At 49.3% G+C, this 24,485-nt stretch overlaps 1 protein-coding gene across 1 annotated transcript; it reads right to left on the bottom strand.

Annotated features, from left to right (window-relative positions):
- Positions 1-23,137: 23,137 nt before the first annotated feature.
- On the bottom strand, positions 23,138-24,264 carry RPRML (reprimo like). The gene has a single exon (XM_010389044.1). The coding sequence runs from the start codon at positions 23,999-24,001 to the stop codon at positions 23,639-23,641; it is 363 nt and encodes a 120-aa protein (XP_010387346.1). The 5' UTR covers positions 24,002-24,264; the 3' UTR covers positions 23,138-23,638.
- Positions 24,265-24,485: the final 221 nt, after the last annotated feature.

Here is a 24,485-nt window from a genome sequence, read left to right as displayed (position 1 = left end):
TGAAGCAGTGCATGGCTTGGAATCCCATTTCCTCTTCACCAACCCATTCCTTCTGCACTCACCTCCTCCAGGAAGCCTTCCAAACCAGATCTTAACTCCATCATCCTAACTACCTTGTGAACACTCACTTTTGTTAACACTTTGATTCAGCAGTACTTGGATTCCATGAGTATTTGAGCATAGTTGTGTGTGTGTCTCATCTCTCTCACCCCATCCCACCCTACCAGCTGACTCTCCCGAACTCTCTAGAGCAAGAGCTGTGTCTCCATCAGACTAGCAACTTCCTGAGGGCGAGGACTCTTAATCTCTTATCCAATTGGGATCCAGATGCTCTCCCCTCACATCAGACTGGGGACGGAAAATCTTTCCATGCCCCATGGAGCCTCCTTGGCAAGACAGGAAGATACGGAGTCTGAACCCCGCAGAGATGGAGAGTGGGAGGAAGAAGGCAGCCGGGAACAGTTAGCAGGAGGGTCCATCTTAACCTTCAGGGAAAAACTGATTCACAGCACATAAGGCTAGTTCTGGATCAGAATCTGTTATTCAACAGCACTTGTAAGGGTTTAACTCAGATCCTGTCCCCTCTGGTGTAGAAATCCCTACCTGCCTAAGGCCAGGATTCTGCCTTGCCAGTATTTATTTATTTAATTTTTTAGACGGAATTTCACTCTTGTTGCCCAGGCTGGAGTGCAATGCTGCCATCTTAGCTCACTGCAACCTCCGCCTCCTGGGTTCAAGCGATTCTCCTGCCTCAGGCTCCTGAGTAGCTGGGATTACAGGTGTACACTACCATGCCTGGCTAATTTTTTTTTGTATTTTTTTAGTAGAGACAGGGTTCCTGTCTCACCTCAATGTGATCCACCTGCCTCGGCTTCCCCAAGTGCTGGGATTACAGGCGTAAGCCACTGCACCAAGCCCTTGCCAGTGTTTTTTATTTCTCTTGTCCCTTGACTGTTGTGTAATGATGAATCCCTTTCTTGGGAAGCTTGTCAAATGCAAGTAGACGTTGAGGGGGTGGCCATGTGTCTACTGTCTCATAGCTCCTGTTGGATGGGAGTAGCCGGTGTGGCTGCCAGTGCTGGCGGGAGAGGATACCACCATCTGCTCTCTTCAGCATGCTGCCCTGCCTTTGAGTCCAGTCACGCCCGCCCCAAGACTAAATCCTTGAAAGAGCAGCTGCACAGTGAGCATGTGGCAAGGAAGGATGCTAATGTAGGGAAGAAAGTGATGAATCCCCAAAAGAGTCAGGGAAAGCCATGCAGGAAGGAAAAATAGATGCATAAAGGTGGCGGGGGTGAGCTGGGCGAGGCTGCCCGCTGACAGCTGAATCAAAACTCCAGAGAGCTGGGCACGGTGGCTCACATTTGTAGTCCCAGCACTTTGGGAGGCCCAGGAGGGTGGATCGCGTGAACCCAGGAGTTCAAGACCTTCCTGGGTGACATGGTGAAACACCGTCTCTACAAAAAATACAAAAATTAGGCACAGTGGCGTGTGCCTGTAATCTTAGCTACTTTGGAGGCTGAGATGGGAGGACTGCTTGAGCCCAGGAGGTGGAAGTTGCAGTGAGCTGGGTTTACATCACTGCACACCAGCCTGGGCAACAGAGTGAGACCCTACCTCAAAAAGAAAAAAAAAAACCCAGGCTGAACACGGTGGCTCACGCCTATAATCCCAGCACTTTGGGAAGCTGTGACAGGTGGATCACTTGAGGTCAGGAGTTTGAGACCAGCCTGGCCAACATGGTGAAACCCCATCTCTACTAAAAATACAAAAACTAGCCAGGTGTGGTGGTGGGTGCCTGTAGTCCCAGCTACATAGTAGGCTGAGGCAGGAGAATGGCTTGAACCTGGGAGGCAGAGTTTGCAGTGAGCTGAGATTGTGCCACTGCACTCCAGCCTGGGCAACAGAGCAAGACTCCATCTCAAACAAACAACAAACAAAACCCAGACAGCAGAAAGCCCAGGTGAGGAGAAGGGGAGAGGCAGAGAAGACATGAAGGAAGGTTTGTTTGGTAGAGAGAAGGGAATTGATGGAAGCCCTTGGATGCAGTTTGAACCTATATTTTGTAGAAGAAGCGATGGGGAAATGGGCCAGATCTCAGACAGGAGAGAGACATGATGCAATCAGTGCTAATCCAGACATCTCCATGGAGGAGGATGAGCACCCAAGGGAAGTGGAGGCAAGATGCTCACCCAGGATGCTGCAGCAGGGATCAGTGTGCCTAGCACGGCGATGGAAGTGGGAGGGAGTCAGAGATCTGGCTGAGCGACTCCTAACTTTTGAGAGTTGGTGGCTCATTCCCACCAAGGAGCTTATGGCTGCTGCTTTGGGCGTCTTTGCTGCCAAATGTCACTGGCCTGGGGTCACCTCACCCATCACCCATGGAGAGTGGCTCTCCTCTCCCTGTTTGTGCAGGACTTTCTTTCCATTGGCAGCGACTGGCCAGGGGGCCTCAGAGGAGCTGGGAATGGGGAGCAGACTGCAAAGAAGGTTTGGTCAGGCGAACCGACTTGGAGGGCAGGGGAGTGGAGCCGTCAACCTTCGCATTTTACAGGCATCCAAATCACACACCAAATAAGGAGAAAGATGGGACACATTTGCACAATAATTCAAAACAGGATCTCCATGGCAACAATTACCCAAAAACTCACTCCTGACAGTTGCAACAGCGGGAGCTAGCAAAGAAGAGTGGGGGTGGGAAACGTGTGTGGGGGCTCAGAGAATAGTTTTCTTTTATTCTCAAACTGAAGGAAGTGCTGACGGCAGGAAACAAGGTGTCTCACAGCCTGACTAAGCCAAGAGCCATTGGAAGCAGGATCTGGAAGAAGCCTTAGAGATGTCTGTGTGAGCTCCTTTTGAGCTGCATAGAGGTCTGGGTGTGGGACACCACAGTGAGATGTGCCAGTGGGATGTGCCAGCTCAGGGGAGCTGACACATGACATAGGTTAGGAGAACGGAGCTCTAGCCTACTCTGCTCCCCTCCCAGACTTGCTGTGTGGCCCCTCAGTTTCCTCTACAGTGAAATGTACAACCTACCTCCAAGAACTATTACAAGGCTGAGTGAATGCATGAGATGAGAAATGCTTTTACCAAAGTCACTGCCAATGCAAAGATAAGAGGTTTCAAGGCAGCCATGAAGAGTGACCTGAGAAAGGTAGCTACATGCAAGGCTCTTCTTACCAGGCAGAGGAGTTTCCTGGGTCAAGTGAGAGTCAGTACAAAGACTGTGGTGGGAACCTAGAATGTGGCTAGGCAGCAATACTGATGAGATGGTGGGAAGGTGGGAGGTGGGGTTTAGTGGCAGAAGCGTCACCTGTGTCCTACCACCAGACAGATGAACAGACTGACTGTGAGCTCAGAGCAGGTAGTAGAGTGTGTAACTTCCAATTTACAAAGATTTTTAAAGACGTTTGGCTCAAAAAGGAAAAGCATTCTGCTTTCTTTTTGGAGTAACATAAATCCAACCCCCTTCCCACCCACATCCTTTCAAGTGTATTTCTTTTTGTCTGGTAGTCCTCAAAAGCCATTGGCTATTTTTCAGATCCTACAGCTTAGATTGCCTTAAACCTCTTGAGAAAGGAGAGCTTTTTCATCTTTCTTTTGGGAACTAAGACTATCTCTGGAGCAAAGAAAAAGGTTCTTCTTGATTTCATTTGCATTTGGAAGCCCAGGTTTTTGGGGAAAAAACCACTCTCAAGAGCTTATTACTATTATAAATGTTTAGCCATATGATTTTTCCTCAAGAGGACAACCAAAACTTTTCATACCAACTCCCATGGATAGCAGTCCCCTTAAGCTGAATTATGGTGGGAAAGGATTAAGGTAGGACATTTCTTGAGCACTTTTTTCCTATTCTGGGATCTCTCTTTTGCCATCCCACTCTCCACTACAAAACTTTTCCCTTTCCTTTCGTCTCACTAACCATGGAAAATCCTCCCACCCTTAGAGGTCCTCAGAAGCCATTCTTCCCACTGCTGGAGCTGACTTTCTTCCCTTTCCTTCTGGACTGAGCAGGAAAACTGATTCAGGAGAGAGCCCATCTAAAGGAATTCAGGCTGGGCCCTGAGACAGGACATCATAGGGTGGACTTTGGATTGGCCACAATAGTCCAGGTCTTGTCCTCAGCAGTAGAGTCCAGAAACTCGGTTGGGCCAGGACATCCAAAAGTTGTCAGCCTCTCAGGACTGATTCAGGCTAACCAAATTCATTGATGGGCAACCAGAATGCCATTTCCTGAATAATATATCTACCAAAAGACTGGTATCCAAAATATATAAAGAGCTCCCAAAGCTCAACAGTAAGAAAATAAGCAGCCCACCTTTAAAAAAGCAAAAGACACTTTACTAAAGAAAATATACAGATGGCACTTAAGAACATGAAAAGATGCTCAACATCATCATTCAATGGGAAAAGCCAAATTAGACACACAATGAGATGCGACTACACATTTGCTAGAAAGGCACACATACATACAAACAAAATGCAAAATCTGACAATATCAAGTGCTGATGAGGACATAGAGCACCTAGAATGCTCACACGTTGCTGGTGGAAATGCAAAATGAAAAACAGTTTGGCAGTGTCTTACAGAGTTAAGCATGTGCTTTCTATATGACCCAGCAATCTCACTTCCAGGTGTTTACCCAAGTGAAATGAAAACTTTTGTTCACACACACATAAAAAAAACTCTGCAATAAGATTTATTTGCAATCACCAAAACAGGATACGACCCAAATATCCTTCAACAGCAGACAGATAAAAATTTAAATTTAAAAACCTGGGATACATCCATCCAATGGAATATTACTACTCAGTGAAAAAGGAATGAACTACTGAAGCATGAAATGACATGGATGCATTAAGATAAGTGTGAGAAGCCAGATGGAAAAGGCAGCTTACTGGGTGATTCCACTTATTTGAAATTCAGGAAAAGAAAAACCACAAGGACAGAGAACAGATCAGTGGTTGTCAGCATTAAGGGAAGAGTTTGTGTATTTGGCTACAAAGTGGCAGCATGAAGGAGTATCTTGACTGTGTTCATGATCACACAACTCTTAAGTGTTTGTCAAATTTTTGTGCTCTACATCAAAAAAGTAAATTTTACCCTAAATTTGAAATAAAAATAAAAGACAAAAAAAAAAAAAAAAAAAAAAAAACAAGGTGGGAATAAAATACTAGACAAAAACAACTTGGTAGATGAGAGAGATAATTAGAATTTAAACATTTGAAGTCCTGGTTTTGTCCAGGATAAAGGTAAATATATTGATTAATTTCAGACTTTTGGGACAAGGATGCTTTTAAAAATGGAAGGGCAACCACAAAAAAAAAAAAAAACAGAAATAAAATGTATAATTTCCAAACTGGTAGAGGGTATGAAGAGAGAATTAAGAGAAGAAACAATTATCTGTAATCTTAGCACTTTGGGAGGCTAAGGCAGGAAGATCTCTTTTTTTTTTTTTTTTTTTTTTTTTTTTTGAGACGGAGTTTTGCTCTTATTGCCCAGGCTGGAGTGCAATGGCACGATCTCGGCTCACTGCAACATTCGCCTCCCAGGTTCAAGCGATTCTCCTGCCCCAGCCTCCCTAGTAGCTGGGATTGGCATGTGCCACCACGCCCAGCTAATTTTGTATTTTTAGTAGAGACGTGGTTTCTCCATGTTGGTCAGGCTGGTCTCGAACTCCTGACCTCAGGTGATCCCCCCCTTCGGCCTCCCAAAGTGCTGGGATTACAGGCATGAGCCACCGCGTCCGGCCCAGGAAGATCTCTTGAGGCCAGGAGTTCGGGACTAGCCTTGGCAACATAGCAAGACCCCATTTCTACAAAGAAATAAAATAACTGGAACATGGTGGTGTGCATCTATTGTCCCAGCTACTTGGAAGGCTGAGGTCAGAGGATTGCTTAAGCTCAGGAATTTGAGGCTGCAGTGAGCTATGATCATGCCATTGCATTCCAGTCTGAGCAACAGATTAAGACTCTGCCTCTGTTTAAAAAAAGAAGCAAATAAAAAGAATAGTAGCAACAAATCAGTATATAAGATGATAGAAATAATCTAAATATATTAGTGATCACAATAAATGAAAAGATGAAATACATCAGTAAAAAGATTATATTTTTTAAAAAAGATCCAGCTATATGATGTGTACCTAAAATATAATGACATAGAAAATTTGCAAGCAATGAGTTGAAGAAGAGATACACAAAGAAACTAACCAAAAATAAAGCTAGTATAGAAATATTAATATCCAACAAAATGTACACCCTTTATCTAATGCTTACTGTATGTAGAGCCCTGTCTTAAACCTGTGAGATGACACAGGAGAAACAGAAACACGACTGCTACCCTAGGGGATTATAGTTAGGGTGGTGACCAATGATTCCAAATCATTTTATTTAATCAACAAATACTTGTTGATTAAATAAAAACTGTGCAAATCCAAAAACATATTTCTAAAATGGAGATAAGGGAGTGGGGCTTAGTTGGAATTCCAAAAATAAAATACGGCCAGGTGTGGTGACTCACACCTCTAATCCCAGCATTTTGGGAGGCCGAGGCAGGCAGATCATGAAGTCAGGAGTTCAAGACCAGCTTGGCCAACATGGTGAAACCCCGTCTCTACTAAAAATATGCAAAAAATTATCCGGGCATGATGACATGAGCCTGTAATCCCAGCTATGTGGGAGGCTAAGCCTGGAGAATCATTTGAACCCGAGAGGCGGAGGTTGCAGTGAGCCAAGATCACGCCACTGCACTCTAACCTGGGCGACAGAGCAAAACTCCATCTCAAAAAAAAAAAAAAAAAGTATTGATCAGTGTAGTTAGTAGTTGGTTTTCAAAGATACCCCCAATGAACCATGCCTCCCAATATTCGTGCCTTTGTGTAGTCTCCTCACACATCAAATCTGGACTGGCCCTGTGATTCATTTTAATAAACAGGATGTGGCAGAGGAGAAATTATGCTGATTCTGGGCCAATTATTGAGGTCTGGAAACTGATTTTGCACTTTTGGGAAGAAACCTGCCATACATCAAGTATAGCAGTGCTGCTGTCTAGACTGTGTGGAGAAGCCACCTGGAGGAAATGCCATGAGATGATAAGGAGAGGAAAGAGGTCCAACCATCTCAGCAGAGCCCAGCATTCCAGCTGTCCCTGCCAAGGTGCCAGATACTCTAGCCAGCCAAGTCCTTGGAAGACTGCAGTTCCTGCCAGTATCACATGCAGCAGGACTGTGCAGTTGAGCCCAGTCAACCTGCAGGAGCATGAGAGATAATGAAGTGGCTTCCATAAAACCAGAAATTTCTGGGAGTAGTTATGCAGTTATAGATAACTGAAAGAATCTCTTTCAATGTGTGCTAGACCCTCTGCTTACTCATCATTTTCATCAATGATGTGATTTAATCCTTTCAAACATACTTAGAGGTATGTATAACTAACTCGCATTTTACAAATGAAGAAACAGGCTTGGAAAGAATGCCACATGGCTAATAAACAATAGAAGCAGGGCTTGAATCAAGAGCTTCTTGATTAGGGACTTAACACTCTCAACCATTGTATTACATGACCAAGTGGGAGAGCTGAGGGATGAAAAACACAAGACATTTCACAACAAATCATGATGTCTGTATGAGCTCCCTTTAAGCTTTCTCTTCCTTGTCTTTCTTCATCCTGTGCTACTGAGCAGGAAAGTGGATTCTATAAAGATGACCAGTTAAGTAGGCACATGATGGCCGGGCACGGTGGCTCGTGCCTATAATCCCAGCACTTTGGGAGGCCAAGGTGGGTGGATCACTTGAGGTCAAGAGTTCGAGACCAGCCTGGCCAAAAGGTAAAATCCTGTCTCTACTAAGAATACAAAAATTAGCTGGGTGTGGTGGCGGGTGTCTTTAATCCCAGCTACTTGGGAGGCTGAGGCCCAAGAATTGCTTGAACCTGGAAGGTAGAGGTTGCAGTGAGCCGAGATCACACCATGCACTCCAGCCTGGTGACAAGAGTGAGACCAGGTCTCAAAAAAAAAAAAGTAGGCAGATGATATAGTTGGAGATTTTATTATAGTTTGGACACACTTCATAACAAGCACTAATCATCCTCAGTGTTCAGTTGTCACTTGAGAAAATGTAAATGCTATATCTGCTCACTGCCTGTCTTTTCTTCCAGACAAAGGACACATGTTCTTGACAAGGGAGTGTGCCTTGTTCCCCACCCACAGTCACCACTGGAGAAGCTTGAGTTTTGGAGAGGTGGGGACTGGCTGAATCTCTTTTTTTTTTTCCTTTTTCTCCTTTTTTTTTTTTTTTTTTTGAGGCGGAGTCTCGCTCTGTCGCCCGGGCTGGAGTACTGTGGCCGGATCTCAGCTCACTGCAAGCTCCGCCTCCCGGGTTCCCGCCATTCTCCTGCCTCAGCCTCCCGAGTAGCTGGGACTACAGGCGCCTGCCACCTCGCCCGGCTAGTTTTTGTATTTTTTAGTAGAGACGGGGTTTCACCGTGTTCACCAGGATGGTCTCGATCTCCTGACCTCGTGATCAGCCCGTCTCGGCCTCCCAAAGTGCTGGGATTACAGGCTTGAGCCACCGCGCCCGGCCTTTTTTTTTTTTTTTAAGAGAATAGCATCTTGCTCTGTTGCCCAGGCTGGAGTTCAGTGGCACAATAACAGCTCACTGCAGCCTCGAACTCCTGGGCTCGAGCGATCCTCCTGCCTCAGCCTCCCAAGTAGCTGAGACTACAGGTGCATGCCATCACACCTGTCTAATTGACTTATTTTTTGTAGAGGGTCTCACTTTGTTGCTCAGGCTGATCTCAAACTCCTGACCTCAAGCAATTCTCCCACCTCAGCTTCCCAAAGTGCTGGGATTACAAGTGTGGCTGAGTTGGTATGGGCTCTCCTTTCCCCATATCCAAGGCAAGCTTCCAGGACTCTTCTGGGACAATCAGGTGTTAGGGACCATCTTAGTCCCTACCTCAGTTTCACAGATGAGAAAATTGAAGTCCACAAAGGAGGTGTGGCTTCATTAAAAACCCACTGAGAACGAGTGTCAGAATCAGGCTAGGACACATTGGATTTTTCCTCCAGGGCTCTCTGTCCTCCAAGGCCCTTTGAAATCTCCTCTCCAGCTGCAAACAGATTTCTAGACTTTTTCTTTTTTTTTTTCTTTTGAGACGGAGTCTCGCTCTGTCGCCCAAGCTGGAGTGCAGTGGCGCAATCTCGGCTCACTGCAAGCTCTGCCTCCCGGGTTCACGCCATCCTCCTGCCTCAGCCTCCTGAGTAGCTGGGACTACAGGCACCCACCACAGCGCCCTGCTAATTTTTTGTATTTTTAATACAGACGGGGTTTCACCGTGGTCTCGATCTCCTGACCTTGTGATCTGCCTGCCTTGGCCTCCCAAAGTGCTGGGATTACAGGCGTGAGCCACCATGCCCCGCCGATTTCTAGACTTCTTACGGAGTTGGTCTGAGATGAGCAGCCCCTAAGAGCAACCGGGACCTGTGAAGAACAGAACAAGGCCTAGGAGCGCAACAGCCAAGTGTTCAGCACCACGGACAGCTTCGCTGGCCTATTGCTGGGGAGGCGAGAGTTGGGGAGGCTGGTTGTCCAGTAAGACAGAGTGTCATGGGAGAGAGTAAAAAACATGGGAAAGATCTCACAGACCATCTAGTCCAGTCTTCTCGATTTGCATGGGAAGAGACCCAGGACAAGAGAGAAGTGACTTGGCCAAGATCACACAGCAAGTCAGTAGAGAGCCAGAGATGGGAGCTGACAGCCTACTTCCTCACACCTCTTCAAGGCCCTCAGATACCTGGTGTCCATGACTTATTAGTGGCACAGCCAGACCTTGATTAAGGGCTCCAGAATTAAAATCACCTGTCCTTGGAAATGACAAGAAAAGAAAAAAGGAGAAATCATAGAAACGGAAAGAGCACCCGGCCCTGATGGGAAGGTCTGTGATTTAGCCTCTAACTGCAAGGCTTTGACCGGAGCTTCCTACTTTCCAAGGTGATGTGGCCTTTCAGAAACAATTTAGTTACCATGGCAACCTCATTCCAGGTTTCATCTCCATGGCAATTCACTGGAGTTTTTCACCCTCCAGTAAGTACATGTGTGATGGCCCATACGTGTATCCCAGAAACATTAATATAAAATCACATTTTTAGAAGTGGAGTATCTCATTATCCAAGTCTGCAGCCAGGGGAATAACAAGGCATGTTCTAGGGTGGGCAGGGCCCAGGGCATAGTGGAAGGATGTCTCTGGGGGCAGCTCTGCTTTCTCATTGCAATTGCAAACCTGTCCCAATCTTTACAGCTAGTGCATCTCAACCTCCCATGGGCACAAATGATTTCCCCTTTTATGCATCCTCCCTGGTGCCCTGCTCATGACAAAGCCTGAGTGTTGCCTGTGCTGACAAGAAGTGCTGGGACAAGGAGAGAGAAGGCTGGTCCTTCTGACTATGACTTCTGTGGCACCCCAGGGGTGCCCCTCCTGCTTCCCTGTCCACTGTGCCCCAGAGTGGGGCACCCTGGAGCAGTTCCCAGCTTTTGTGTTGGACCTTGCTTGTCTGATGTGTGGACTGTGAGCATCCCCCTCAACATGATCTAATCTGCCATCCAATTCCAGGAAATCCTCATGGTTTCTGGTCCACCCAGGGCACCCCTTCTGTTTTCCAGCAATGCTATGCCTTCTCTTTGTTCTTTGTTCTTTTTTTTCTGAGACACAGTCTCACTTTGTCACCCAGCCTGGAGTGCAGTGGTGTGATCATGGCAAACTGCAGCCTCGACCTCCTGGGCTCAATTGATGCTCCCACCTTAGCCTCCTGAGTACCTGGGACTACAGGCACACAACACCATGCCCAGCTAATTTTTGCAATTTTTTGTAGAGGCGGGATCTCACTATGTTGCCCAGGCTGGTCTTGAACTCCTGGACTCAAGTGATCCTCTCGCCTTGGCCTCCCAAAATGCTGGGATCACAGATGGGAGCCACTGCCTCTGGCTGCTATGGCTTTTCTTTAATATGTCCTGCTGTTTATAATGATGCAGGGCTGGAGTATTTAGCCCACCATCTTGATCTAATCCTGTCTTTCTTTCTCTACTTTTAGTGTCTATAAATAACCATCTACTAATCTACTTATAATATGTCTAACAATGGATCATTTCTCTCCTCCTCATCTTCTTCATCATCATCACCAGTAGCAGTAGTACTATTTCATGATTGAGGGATCACCACAGAGTAAGAAGTGCTCATAAAAATGTTCCATCAGGTTCTCAAATAATGAGACAGAAAAATCAAGGCATGGCTTCATTTTAAAAATGTAGTTGAAAGTATGAAATGTACTAGCTATGTACCTCCCCCCCGCCAAAAAAAACACGGTTTTTGAGACAGGGTCTTGCTGTGTTGCCCAGGCTTCAGTGCAGTGGCACGATCATGGCCCATTGTGTGACCTCTTCACACCTCTTAAAGGCCCTCAGATACTTGGTCCTTATGACTTAGTGGCACAGGCTCGACCTGCTGGGCTTAAGCAATCCTCCCATCTCAGCCTCCAGGGTAGCTGGAACTACAGGTGCCCCCACCACACCCGACTAATTTTTTTGCAGAGACGAGGTCTCACCATGTTGCCCAGAATGGACCCGAACTCCTGAGCTCAAGAGATCCTCTTGCATCAGCCTCCCAAAATGCTGGGATTATAGGTATGAGCCACCACGCCTGACCTCCAAATACCTTTTGAACTCAGGCTTGGATTTGAACTCTGGTTCTGTCAATTATTAACTGTGGTTTCGGATCAGTGACCTAAGCAATTTGAGCCTTGTTTCATTAAGTGGAGATGACAATAGCATCTGCCTTGCAGGAATTATTTGATGTGGCCAATGAGAAAAATCAGAATGATGAAAAGTGCTTCACACTATTCCTGGCATGTGAAGAGCCCTCTCTAAATGGCCATTATGCTTAGTAGCACCTTGAAGGGAAATGGTTTGCATGCAATTTTGTTTGAATCTGGCTAGAGAAAGCACTCACCCTCCTTCTTGTGTTTTGCTTATTTGATTAAATGTCTTTGATTTCTGTGATATGTGAAGTCCCTTAAAAGCAGGGCTGTTTGTTCAACAAAGGTGTGTGGCCTTCCCACAGTGAATTGTGCTGGGTGCTGTGGGAAATACAAACACAGCGAAGAGAGTTCTGGTCCTCAGGGGAAGTGTAGTGGGGAAGACGGACATGAGAACCTAACCATAACAGGATGCAGAGCTAGGCACGCGCCATGCACTGCGGCCATGTTATCTGCTGGTTTGGAGTGAGCTCAGTCACCAGTCTGCCTGGGTTTGGATCCCGGCTCTGCCACTTATTGGCTGCACAACCTCAAACAAGCCTCTTAACCTTGCTGGGCTTCAGTTTCCTCAAATGTAAAGTAAAAATGGTAACAGGAGAGTTAATACATGAACAGAGTCTAACACATAGAAGGGCTCAATCAACATTAGCTGTCATTACAAAGATGTACAAAGATTGTGTGGAGGCGATACGTGAGAAGCGATTATAACTCTCTTTCATGGGTGAGGTTGTACTTGAGCTTGATCTTGGAGGATAAGTAGTTCTCAAAGGGCAGAAGAGAGGCATTTGGGGGAAGCAGAGCATCAGGAACAGAGGCATGGAGTGTGAACTCTGCAGTGTTCTCTGGGTACATCATGGGGGCTGGATCACAGACGCATGGAAATACTGGAAATGGGCCGGTGCAGAGGTTTTAGGACAGCCCCTAGGAGGTCTTGAAAACTGGCTCAAGCAGTCAGACAGTTCTGTAGACAACAGGCTACTGGAGAGAAGCAAGACGGTGCCACCTGTGTTCTGGGCAAATCGCCTTGGTGGCAGTGAGGGAGGGCTACGGAAAGGGGAGGCTAGGGGCCCAGAGACCATTTGGGGGCTACAGCACAACCCAGGCAAAAACGTCAAGCGCTTGAGCAGGGAGATGGCCAAGAGGGAGAGCCACTGTGAACATGCCAGGCTTGGTGAAGGAGTGGGCAGAGTCAGACAGGGTTTCCTGCTAGGTGGCTGTGAAGATGACAGTGGCGATGCTCTTACAGAATCAGGGCCCTGGGAAGAGGACCAGCCTGGGATGGGGGCCTTCTTCAGGTTGGGACATACGGCATGGCCTAGTGCAGACCTTTGTATGTGCCTCACTGATGTTCCTTCTCTTCAGTTCCAACAAGCCCCATAGAGCACCCTGCACCAGTCAGGCGCTCAGTGAATACTCTGAGTAACGAACCATGAGGAAGGAGGTGTCCAGAGACCTCCCTGCTCCAACTTCCTCCATTCCAGACCCAGCCTCTTCCTCTCCCTCCCCACTGTGGACACCCCTGAACATGTCCTCCTGTTTCTGAATCATTAGGGAAAAAGTGTCCCCAACTCTATCTCTCAGCACTGCCTCCTTTCTCTGCCCCAACCCAATGAATGTGTGACTCATTCCCACACTTGCATCCTAAAGCCCTGCCTGGTGTGTCCCTCCATGCGGGGACCGCTGGAGCAGAGACCATCACCGTCATAACACCCATCACCAGTCGCCCAGCACCTACCACGGGAAGAACATTGTGCCAAGCTCATCGACCACTGTCAGATCCTCTCGACAAACCCAGAGGGTGGGCTTTCCGATTCCCATTTTACAGATGGGAAGAGTGTGACTCAGAGAACTTAGCTTGCTCTTGCACACACAGTTGGTTCTGTGTAATCATACAGTTCAAACAGGTCCGCTGCCCTCTGCCTGCCTCCCCACCAGCACCTCCACAGTGGCCACGCGGATCTTCAGGACACAAGCAGAAAGCAGGGGCTACCTGAGACTGGAACATCAGGGCATCCCTTGGGATTAGCGCCACCTACAGTCACTGAATGCAGAAAGGCCTTCTAATCCCAGGACCTGTTCAGACCCCCAAGGATTCTGATGTAATTGGTCTGGGGTGCAACCCCAACAGCAGGACTTTTAAAAGCTCCTCCAGGTAATTCTCATGAGGTTGAAAAATGATTGTTCTAATGGGTCCCGCCCTGAAAGCATCCCTGCCGACACCTGCCCCTCGCCACAGTCACTGTGGACCTGCTCTGCTGCCTCAGTACTGAGCTGCTCATGCTGGATGCAGCTGGGCCATGGCACAGGTCCTCACAGCCACCGGCCTCCCAGGAGAAGTGGAAGCCATCTCGCTCTGGCTGTCCTCCTCTCTGGCTTCCTTTTCTGACTCCAGATACTTCTCTCCATCCACCTTCCCAGGTTTCCAGAGTCTTCTTATGGTCCAAAGCTCCCCCTACCCCACAAGGGAACACTCTAGCTGCTCTTCTGGAGAGGACTGAAGACCCCAAGTTGACTCCTGGTCCTTGTGCCCCCTGGGGGGTCACAGAGAGCTGGGCAGGGAGGCTGGCTGGTGTCAGCAGGAGGGAGGCTGGTGGGCCAGGTGGCAGAGTGGCCAGAAAGGAGGCAGCCTTCAAATGCTGGTTCTCTCACCTCCTCCCACTGGGCTGTTTCCCCTATTTCACAGTGAGAGAGCTGCACAGGACCCCAGCCCCACTCTGCAGAGGGGCCAGAGCTGCTTTCCTGTGCCCGGAGACCCTAAAGATCCATGGAACAATCAGGCTTCCCTGCTCTGGGCTGGGACCAGCCTCTGTCCTGATGGCCAGAAGCTCCGATGAGCAGGTGTAGACAGCAGACAGTTTCCTTATTCAGCAGTAAGGACAATGTGCTTGGTGGATAAATGCCTTAAACACGGAAGAGTTCATGAGAAAAAAATAATGAAAGGGGCTTGGCAAATAACTTCAAACCAGTGAGATGGGTTTGTGGTGGGGACTCACAGGCCTGGCCTGAAGATTTGAGTGTATAGAAGGCATGAGGTCCCCCGACTCTCTCATTGCAAGAGAGGTGCTTGTTACCTTTCATGATCCCCTTGCTCCCTCTCTGGTGCCCACTTCCTCACTCTGCATCCCTCAACACCCACCTCTGCCCCAGCCGCCCTGGTGATGGGTTGGGGAACAAAAAGCACAGGTTGTGCAGGCAGACACCGGGGGTCAAATCTCCTGGCTCTAGCTGGCTACAACTAACCTCTCTGTGCTTCCGTTTTCTCATCTGTAAAATGATGATCATCCCCAGCATAGAGTGGTGCTGGCGGATTAAGTAATGAGATAATATCTGTAAAGCACTGTGCTTGGTGATGGAGATCAGTAAATGTGGTTCCATCCCACGGCTGTCCTGCCTCATCTACCCGATCACCTCACAACAGGTACAGCTTCCATCCTAAAGCGTTAAGATGCTTCCTGCAAAAAGATCTCAAGAAAGGCTGGGCACGGTGGCTCATGCCTGTAATCACAGTACTTTGGGAGGCCGAGGTGGGCAAATCACCTAAGGTCAGGAGTTCAAGACCAGCCTGGCCACAATGGTGAAACCCTGTCTCTACTAAAAATGCAAAAATTAGCGGGGCATGGTGGCGGACACCTGTCATCCCAGCTACTTGTGAGGCTGAAGTAGGAGAACTACTTGAACCTGGGAGGCACACAGGTTGCAGCAAGCCGAGATTGTCCCAATGCACTCCGGCCCAGGTGACACAGTGAGACTCCGTCTCAAAAAAAAAAAAAAAAAAAAAAAAAAAATCTTAAGACAGCAGAGGAGAGAGGCTGCGACATGAGGACTCCAGCCACAATCAATCATCAGCTGAGCTTTTGCATCAAAGCCTGTCTGCGAGGCAGGGGTGCGCACTGGAGCCATTCCACTCACCTGGACAGGGGCTCAGAGACCTGGTAACAGCATTATGCCCCATAATAGGGGATCAGAGAAATGAAGTGTGATGTTTGCATAAAAGAGAACAGGGTACAAGTCTGCGAAGGATGGCGCATGTGGATATTAGGTACTGACATGAACCTTTGTCATCATACACTGATAAGTGAAAAAACAGCATCACAGTATACATTTGAAACAGCGTATATGCTAGAATAACATTTTCTGGAGAAAATCCCAAACCTAATTCTATTGATCCCCCAAAATATGAAAGGCTACATGCCAAAGGATTAATAGTTATTTCTTCTAGGTTGCAAGAATGTGGCTATTTTTTGCCACCATTTTTCTTTTTGTTGTTGTTGCTATAAATATTAATGACTTGTATCATCGCTTTAAAAAACAGGCCGGGCACGGTGGCTCATGCCTGTAATCCCAGCACTTACAGTGGATCATCTGAGGTCAGGAGTTTGAGAGCAGCCTGGCCAACATGGTGAAAACCTGTCTCTACTAACATATAAAAATTAGTCAGGCATGGTGGGCACGTGTAATCTCAGCTACTTGGGAGGCTGAGGCAGGAGAATCACTTGAACCTGGGAGGCAGAGATTGCAGTGAGATGAGATTGCGCTATTGCACTCCAGCCTGGGCAACAGAGCGAGACTCCTTCTCAAAATAAATAAATAAATTAATTAATTAAAAAGGAAAAATATAATAAGGACACCCTTGATGGCTTCTGCAGTCTCTTCTGAGCTGACAGTCAAGGTCCTGGCATGGCCTGGCTCTCCTCCAGTGCTGGGTTGGGGGCTCTGTGACTCAGCACCCCGCCCAGGCCTGGCCTAACCACATCCTTTGCTGACCTTGAACCCCACACAGATCCTGGCAAAGCTGCATGGCTCCATGAATACACAGATGTACATGTTGGAGCTTTTCATGCCCTTTCTCACCTAAACTTTCCAACCACCTAGAGAGCTCAGCTAGAGTACCTCACTTTACAGACGAAGAAACAGGCCTTGGGAGGTGAAGTGACTTTCTCTGATGACTGGAAAGTGTGGAGGAAGTCCTGCATCCAGGCCTGCCTGAATCAAAGACTTGTCTCTTACGCCCCAAGCTCTGCGGCTCTGTGCACACCTCACCAGGCCCCCACTCACCCATCTAACCTGTTTTTGTTCTGTGCATGTTTTTGTTCTGTGTGCCGGGCCACACCTGTTGGGCGCCTCTCCCTCCCCGGTGAGGGTGAAGCTTTAGAAGTAGAGAGAAAGTCAGGGCACAGGGCCTGGCTGTGAGGAAGGGTCACACTTACAGCCAGACCTGGGGCTGGTGGGGTAGGCACAGGGCACAGGGCACATGGGGGAGAGGAGAGACCTTCCCAAGACAGGGAAGTGTCTCAACGATAATCACCCTCAGTGTTGCTGCTTCCCTGCTTTATGTTCCTATAGAGACACCCGGAGGGGACAGCCTGCTGTGGTGGGCCCAGGTTGTGTGCTGATAGAACCCTGGAGCTGGGCTGGGGCAGGAGGCGAGACCCTGGCTTCCTGCTTTGCTTCTCCCGCCACCCACTTCTTCCTCCTCTCTTCCCTGCTCCCTCCATTCCATCTTCTGCCTGCTCTCCTTTCATATTCTTCCTCTTTCCCCCTCTTCTCCTGTTCCTCTCCCTTCTTCCTTCCCTTCTAGTCTAGCCATAATGGGAAGAAGTCCCTGCAAGGAGCTCTGGCTCTTGGCCAAGATGGAAGGAGAGCCTGAGACAGGAAAGGATCCCAGCAAAGGGTTGTACACTGGGCCCCGCCTAGCCCTTGCTGAACCTTAGCTTTGGAGCACAAGGTGGAATCCAGGTCTGTCAGCCTCCCACAGTCTGGCCCAGCTCAGCAGGGAACTAGCAGTCTGCACAATGTGACCGCTGGTGACGGATGTTGGCCTCTGCCCATCTGGCTGCATCGCTGTCAACATGCAGGTTCCATGTCCTGGGCTTTCTGCTCAGGCACTGCCCTGCAAAGTGAGCCCCAGGAGAAACCCGGGTTTATAGATGGTCTATAACCCCAAACCCTGTACCCCACTGGCTGACGCTGGCTACTCAAACAGAAATAATTGAGGCACAGAGGATGGCAGAACTAAATCTCTCGTGTGGACGGTTGTCTCTGCAGCCATGTTGTTAGCATCTCGAGGGCAGAGCCTGAGTTGCTTTCACCTCTGCAACCTCCTTAGCACCCAGCACTAGGAGAGTGACATAGGACACACCTAAAAAATACCAGCACTGACATGCAAACCTAGGTCTTGCACGTCAAGTTTATTAGGTGTGTAAAACTTCTTGTAGTGTTCGCTCTAACTTAGCCAGGTGGGAAAGTGTCAAATAAAAAGAAGGACTTCCAGTGGGATTTCCAAGTAGCATCCCTTGAATCTGCACTCAAGGGATGCTACTCGGAAATCCCACTGAAGTCCTTTTTATTAAATGTGTGTGCATGCGTGCAACACACATGTGTACATGTATACCTTTCCCCCAAAACTGTAATGTCAGATGAGGGCCATTTCTGCTGTACCCACTGCTCTGCCACTCATTAGTTGATTGTGATCTGGAGCCCATTACCTAACCACACAACCAGATGACAACCTTATATGAGAGCTGGCTTGCTCAGTCTGCCACTGCTTTTTTCTTTTGTGTGCGTGTGTGTACAGATGGGGTCCCATTGTGTTGCCCAGGCTGGTCTTGAACTCCTGGGTTCAAGTGATCCTCCCGCTTTAGCCTCCCAAATTACTGGGAATGCAGGTATGAGTCACCACACCCAGCCTCTGTTGCTTCGTTGTTGAAAATTGTTGAGATCTAGCGTTCCCCATGGGTTAAACTCTCCTTATCCATGGACTGGAGTGCACCTATCATGGGATCTTAAGTCTAAGTAATAAAGCTACGACTGCAAGGGTGAGTAGGCGCTGCCTCAGAACATCCCCCAGTGCTGCCATCTCAGAGGCTGGGACACATGCCCCATCTGCGGAGCTAGGGTTTGCTAGTCCCGGACACCCCGTGTAGCTGCTATGATCTTTACTGACAAGAAAGAATCTTGCTTTCTTGACATGAATCTGCACTCAAGACGTGCTACTCAGAAATCCCACTTAAGTCCTTTTTATTAAATGTGTGTGCATGCGTGCAACATATGTGTACATGTATACCTTTCCCCCAAAACTGGAATGCTGGATGAGGGCCATTTCTGCTGTACCCACCACCTCGCACGCTCAATTCTTTCCCTCTGAAGCCACCCCCAATGCTCAAGGCTTCTTTCCATCACTACTGAGTTGGGGTCTGGGGAGGGTGACCCCCAGCAGCCACAGCTGTGCACCCCTCTGTGTGAACTTGGCTTAGACAAGCAAGTGGGAAAGTAAGTGGATGTGGTGACGTAAGCCCTCCCTACTTCCCCCGTTCTAGGGGACATCTTGCTGGTGAAGGCACAGCTGACCCCAGAAGTACTGTCCCCGACTTAGGAGGACAGGATGTGGACGGTTTGACCTAGACCCTGAGACACATGGAACCAGCTACCTGGGGAGCAAAGCAAGTGCCAGGGGTTCTGGGGCTGCAGGCCAGGGCCAGACTCTATGTCTGCCACCCCTTGCTCCCCCAGTGCCTGGCACAGTGCGTAGCCCACAGGAGATTTACAATAGACACTGGTGGAATGAATGAGCTTGGACAAGATCAGTAAACAGAACCTTAATTTCCTCTCCTCTAAACAGGAAATTAGAGGAGCATCTGCTCCTCTTACCAATGTGTTGTGGGGAGCAAAGGAGGTCAGCTCAAGTGAAACTGATGTGAATCCCAGCTCTGCCCCTTTCTAGTTGCACTACCTCAGGCAACTGCAACCTCTTGGAGCCTCAGTTTCCTCATCTGTACAATGGGACCAGTTGCAAAACCTTCATGGGGGTGGAAGCTCAGTGTCTGGCATATTAGGCGTTCGCTACTATTTTCATCATGCTTATGAAAATACTTTGAAAATTGCAAATGCTCTTCAAATATGAATTGCTATTTTCTTTTTCTTTTTTTTTTTTTTTTTTTTTTTTGTCCATGGAATCCATTTCAGAGAACCAAATGTACTTTAGGGAAAGAGTTCATATGATAAACAAAACTAACAATAATCCTCATTGCCCTTATTGAGCGTCTATTAAATGCCAGGCATTATGCTGGCTTCTTAAAACACATCATGTCGTGAAAGCTATGGGTCCCCTATTGCTCCTATTTTGTAGGTGAGGAAAATGAGGCACAGAGAGGTTGAGCTACTTCTCCAAAGTTACAGAGCTAGGAAGCAGGGCAGCCAGGATTTTGAAGACCAGGATCCCAGGCCTTCTCTCTTGTGAACCCAAGCCCCTCTGAGATTTACCGGTGCATACTGGGAAAAGCTCTCAATGGACAGCAGTTGTGGGTGAGTGGGGCTTTCTAGAACCAGGCCCCTTCTTTATCCTCCACTCGGATGGCTCAGGATTCTGCTCTGTCTGGCTCTGCCCCAGAGCACTGTTCCTCATTCACTCTTACCTTATGTAAGAGTTCCCGCCCCCCACCCCAAGGATTATATAAGGCAGCCCAGTAAACATCCTGCAGGCCTTAGGACTCCTGGGGAGGACTAAGATTGTCTACAAATGTGACCTCTCACCCTCACCCCTTCTCAGGACCCCACTCTTGCTGGCTGTTTTCCTCCTGAGGCACGAGCCTGCCTGTGCCAGTGCGTGTAACTGCATGTGTGAGCATACACTCACGCCATGTGCCCACGTGTGCAGATTTGTACACCACAGGGGACCCAAACACACATGAGTACACACGCATCTTCACTTTTTTTTTTTTTTTTAACAGTGGGAAAATCCTGCAAAGTATCCCCACTAAGGCTTTCCTTTTCAGCAAATTCAGAACAGTTAACCTTGCTTTGTCAAGGAACTATGAAAGAAAGAAAAGAAAAAAGAAAAGAAAAAAGGAAAGAAAGAAAGAAAGAAAGAAAGAAAGAAAGAAAGAAAGAAAGAAAGAAAGAAAGAAAGAAAGAAAGAAAGAAAGAAAGAAAGAAAGAAAGAAAGAAAGAAGAGAGAGAAAGAAAGAAAGAGAAAGAGAGAGAAAGAAAAAGAAAAGGAAGGAAGGAAGGAGAAAGAGAAAGAAAGAGGAAAGAAAGAAAAGTAAAGAAAGAAGAAAAGAAAAAAGAAGGAAGGAAGGAAGAGGGAGGGAGGGAGGGAGGGAGGGGAAAAGAAAAGAAAGAAAAAAAATGATAATTTTTTTTTTTTTTGAGATGGAGTCTAGCTCTGTTGCCCAGGCTGGAGCGCAGTGGCATGATCTCGGCTCACTGCCAGCTCCACCTCCCGGGTTCACACCATTCTCCTGCCTCAGCCTCCTGAGTAGCTGGGATTACAGTCACCCGCCACCACGCACGGCTAAGTTTTTGTATTTTTAGTAGAGACGGGGTTTCACCGTGTTAGCCAGGATAGTCTCTATCTCTTGACCTCGTGATCCACCTGCCTCAGCCTCCCAAAGTGTTGGGATTACAGGCGTGAGCCACTACGCCTAGCAATAAAAGTTTTTAAAAAAGAAATTTGGCCAGGCGCAGTGGCTCACACCTGTAATATCAGCACTTTGGAAGACAGAGACGGGTGGATCACCTGAGGTCAGGAGTTTGACACCAGCCTGGCCAACATGGCGAAACCCAGTCTCTACTAAAAATAATTAAAAATAAATTAGCCAGGCATGGCGGTGCAAGCCCGTAATCCCAGCTGCTCAGGATTGGGCAGCTGAGGCAGGAGAATTGCTTGAATCTGGGAGGCAGGGGTTTCAGTGAGCCGAGATTGTGCCACTGCACTCCAGCCTGGGCAACAGAGCAAGACTCTGTCTCAAAAAAAAAAAAAAAAAAAAAAAAATTAACTCTTGACTCACTGTCTTCTCACCCCAGTCACATTTAGTAGCAGACCCATTTTATTAGAGAATTCTCATAATGTTTGCTCTAACTTGGCCAGGTGGAAAAGTGTCTAAGCCTGTGTTCTTTCTGAAACCATTTTCTGGTCATTCGGGGTTTTATGTGAATGCCTGTAGCTGTCTGAGCTGCATTCCTCAAGCCACTGGGGGCAGCCCAGGCTCCAGATAACTGTGCCACCTTACGACGAAGTCACTTATCTAGGTTGCCTGAGTCAGTGAAGGCTGCTGTCCCTAGATCAGGCTGGACTTCCTGCAAGTCACACCAAACCATCAACAGAACATTCTCCACATTCGGGGTTTTGCCCCCAGAGACACTTTACAAGGAATCTCAGCTCCTGGCCTCACTGGCCTAGCCTGGCCTGAATTCTCCCAGGTCTGAGATTTGGTCCCAGGGTCCGGGGACGGGGCACATCCTGATCATCATGATTCTGACTGCACAGGAGCACTTGGGAGCCAGGATGACTCTGGATCCTTCATAGCCAGGGACCATCTGTGCCTTCGAGATACTCCCCCACCCCACCTGTGCCAAGCCTCTCCCTAATTAAACTAGTGTCAAAGACACGAGATGGCATTCCCTTCGCTTCTCTTAGCTAAAACCAGCTAAGACCTCAGTCACCTTCGTCCTTGTTATTCTTCACTCCCACCCACAGCAAAAGAGAGAAGAAAGGGAGAAATCCAGAGTCTGTCCCCGAGTCTTCCAAGAACCGCTTGAGTGGGGTTGGCACTAGGACAAAGGGGATACATAGGCCAGAAAGCCCAGCCTTCTCTTCTCCGGTGTCCCCAGGTCCCCCTGTTCCCCACTTCCAGAGAGCAGAGCTGTCCTCTCCCTGTCCGCCAGGGAGTAGTCAATTCTTGTTGCTCCACACTGCTGCAAGGGAAGTTAGCACCTGCAGAAGGCGTGGGTTTCTGGGCAGCTGGGGCATCCTGTAATGGGAGGCTCGAAGTCCCCTGCAGGCAACTGCGCTTGGAGGCCATTTTCTCCATTTTATAATAAACATTCTGGGACTTCCTCACCACAGAGCTGCTAACCTCACCCCTACAGGATGCAACAAGGGGGTTTCTTCCGTCTACTCACCTGCCCGCTATAAGGGTAGGGACAAAGCAAGCACTTAGAAGGGGCTTTTGGCCTTATAATTAAACTTTTAATTAGATCTAGTTTTCCCCCTCTGCCAAATTGAGTTTTCCTTGTTCACATTTTCTCCGTTTTGGACTCAGCTGACTGATTTTGTTTCATCTCATAGAAGACTCATATATCCAGTGATTTAATTAATCTCACCAGCTGTCTGGCTGTCCCACAGGACCCGCCTTCTCCGCTGTTGGCGTTAGAAAACGATTCCCTTTCCCTTTCCTCGCTCTGGCCTCGGTGTGGAGCCCCAGGATCCCCTGCCCTGCCCTGTGGGCTCCCCAGCCAGGCATCCACGCAGGGGCTAGATGTCTCCCAAGGGGCTCAAAGGGTCCGCCAGGAGGGTACATGCCCTCGGCCCCGCAACACACACACACCCCACAGGCGCGGGGGGGAAGCTGCCTGAAGCCCCACGGCTGCAGTTTTATTACAAGATTTCTTTCCAAACGCAAAATCAGGCCAACAAGCTTAGCGACTCTGACGCTTCACATCTTCACCTACTCTCCCCGCACCCTGCTCCGAAACCACCCGCACCAACGTACACACAAAACTCCCACGCGAGCGACCGCAGTCCCAAATTGCATCCCCACACCCACTCCCACCCTGCCGCGAACGTCTTAAAAAACAAACAACAACAACAAAAAACTGGTAAGAACCCTCATCCCCCTCTCTCCCACCCCGCAACGCTGCAGCGCAGACAGGACGGAGCCAGGCGTCCAAGTCCCTTCCCGCGCCCCCGCCGAGAGTCTCGCCGCGTCCCCGCCCTGGCGCCCCAGGCACGTAGCTGCCCGCCCGGAGGCAGCGGCAGAGCGCAGAGAGCCGGGCGAGGGTCAGGGTCTCCGGGGTCCTTCTTGCAGCAGCTCTGGCGAGGGCGGGCCCAGATGGCGCTCAGTACAGCCCCAGGATGGCGGCACCCACGTCCTTGGAGGGCCGGCGCTCCTGCACCAGAAAGTTGATCATGCTCTCGGACTTGATGAGCAGGTTGCAGCCCAGGAAGAAGACGCCGAAGACCACGGTAAGCGACAGCACGCAGAGCACGGCGATCTGCGCCACCCGTGACACCCACAGGCTGCGCTCGTCGGGCGCCAGCCCCGCGGGGACCCCATCGCTGGCGGCCAGCGGTGCGCCCCCGGGACAGCAGCCCAGCCACGTGCCCAGCCCGTGGGTGCGGTTCCCCAGGGCGGCCCCGGCGCCGCCGCCCACGCCGCCCACCTCCTCCAAGCCGCTGTGGTTCAGGAAGGTCGCATTCATCGCCGCGCGGCGCCGGGGGTCTCGGCGCGCAGTCCCGGGTGCACTGGGCTGCTCGCCCGCGTCCGCGCTCTCAGGGACACTCGGGGCCCCTCCGACCCGCTCGTGCGGTGCGGGGAGGGGACGAAAGCGGGAGGCTCCCTGCCCGCTCTCGGGCCGCCTACTCCTGCGCACTGGGCGGGAAGCGGCCGTCCGGAGGCGCGAGCAACAGGCGGCGCAGGAGCTGGAGCCGGAGAATCTAGTGTGCGTCGCGGTCGCCCGCTGGGTTCCTCGCACGCCCGGCCGCCCCTCCCCTAGCAACGGCCCGGCCCCGCCCCGCCGGTCCCTGCAACATCTCCAAGGGGCGGGAATCCCGCCGTGGGCGCAGCCTCCCCGGAGTCCCGGTGCCGGAGCGGGTCGGGAGATCCCGCAGCCTCTGTCCTCTGGCCGGCGAAACTCCACCCTCTCCTGGCACCCGCTGTCCGTTCTTGTCTAGAAAACCTCTCCA

Source organism: Rhinopithecus roxellana, chromosome 19, assembly GCF_007565055.1.
Source record: "Rhinopithecus roxellana isolate Shanxi Qingling chromosome 19, ASM756505v1, whole genome shotgun sequence".
Lineage (NCBI taxonomy): Eukaryota > Metazoa > Chordata > Mammalia > Primates > Cercopithecidae > Rhinopithecus > Rhinopithecus roxellana.
The sequence above is the reverse complement of the archived record's forward strand: the minus strand, read 5'-3'. Positions and strand labels throughout refer to the sequence as shown.

Bases quoted from the DNA above. Each gene is read 5' to 3' on its own strand.
- RPRML (XM_010389044.1), bottom strand. From the start codon at position 24,001: ATGAATGCGACCTTCCTGAACCACAGCGGCTTGGAGGAGGTGGGCGGC.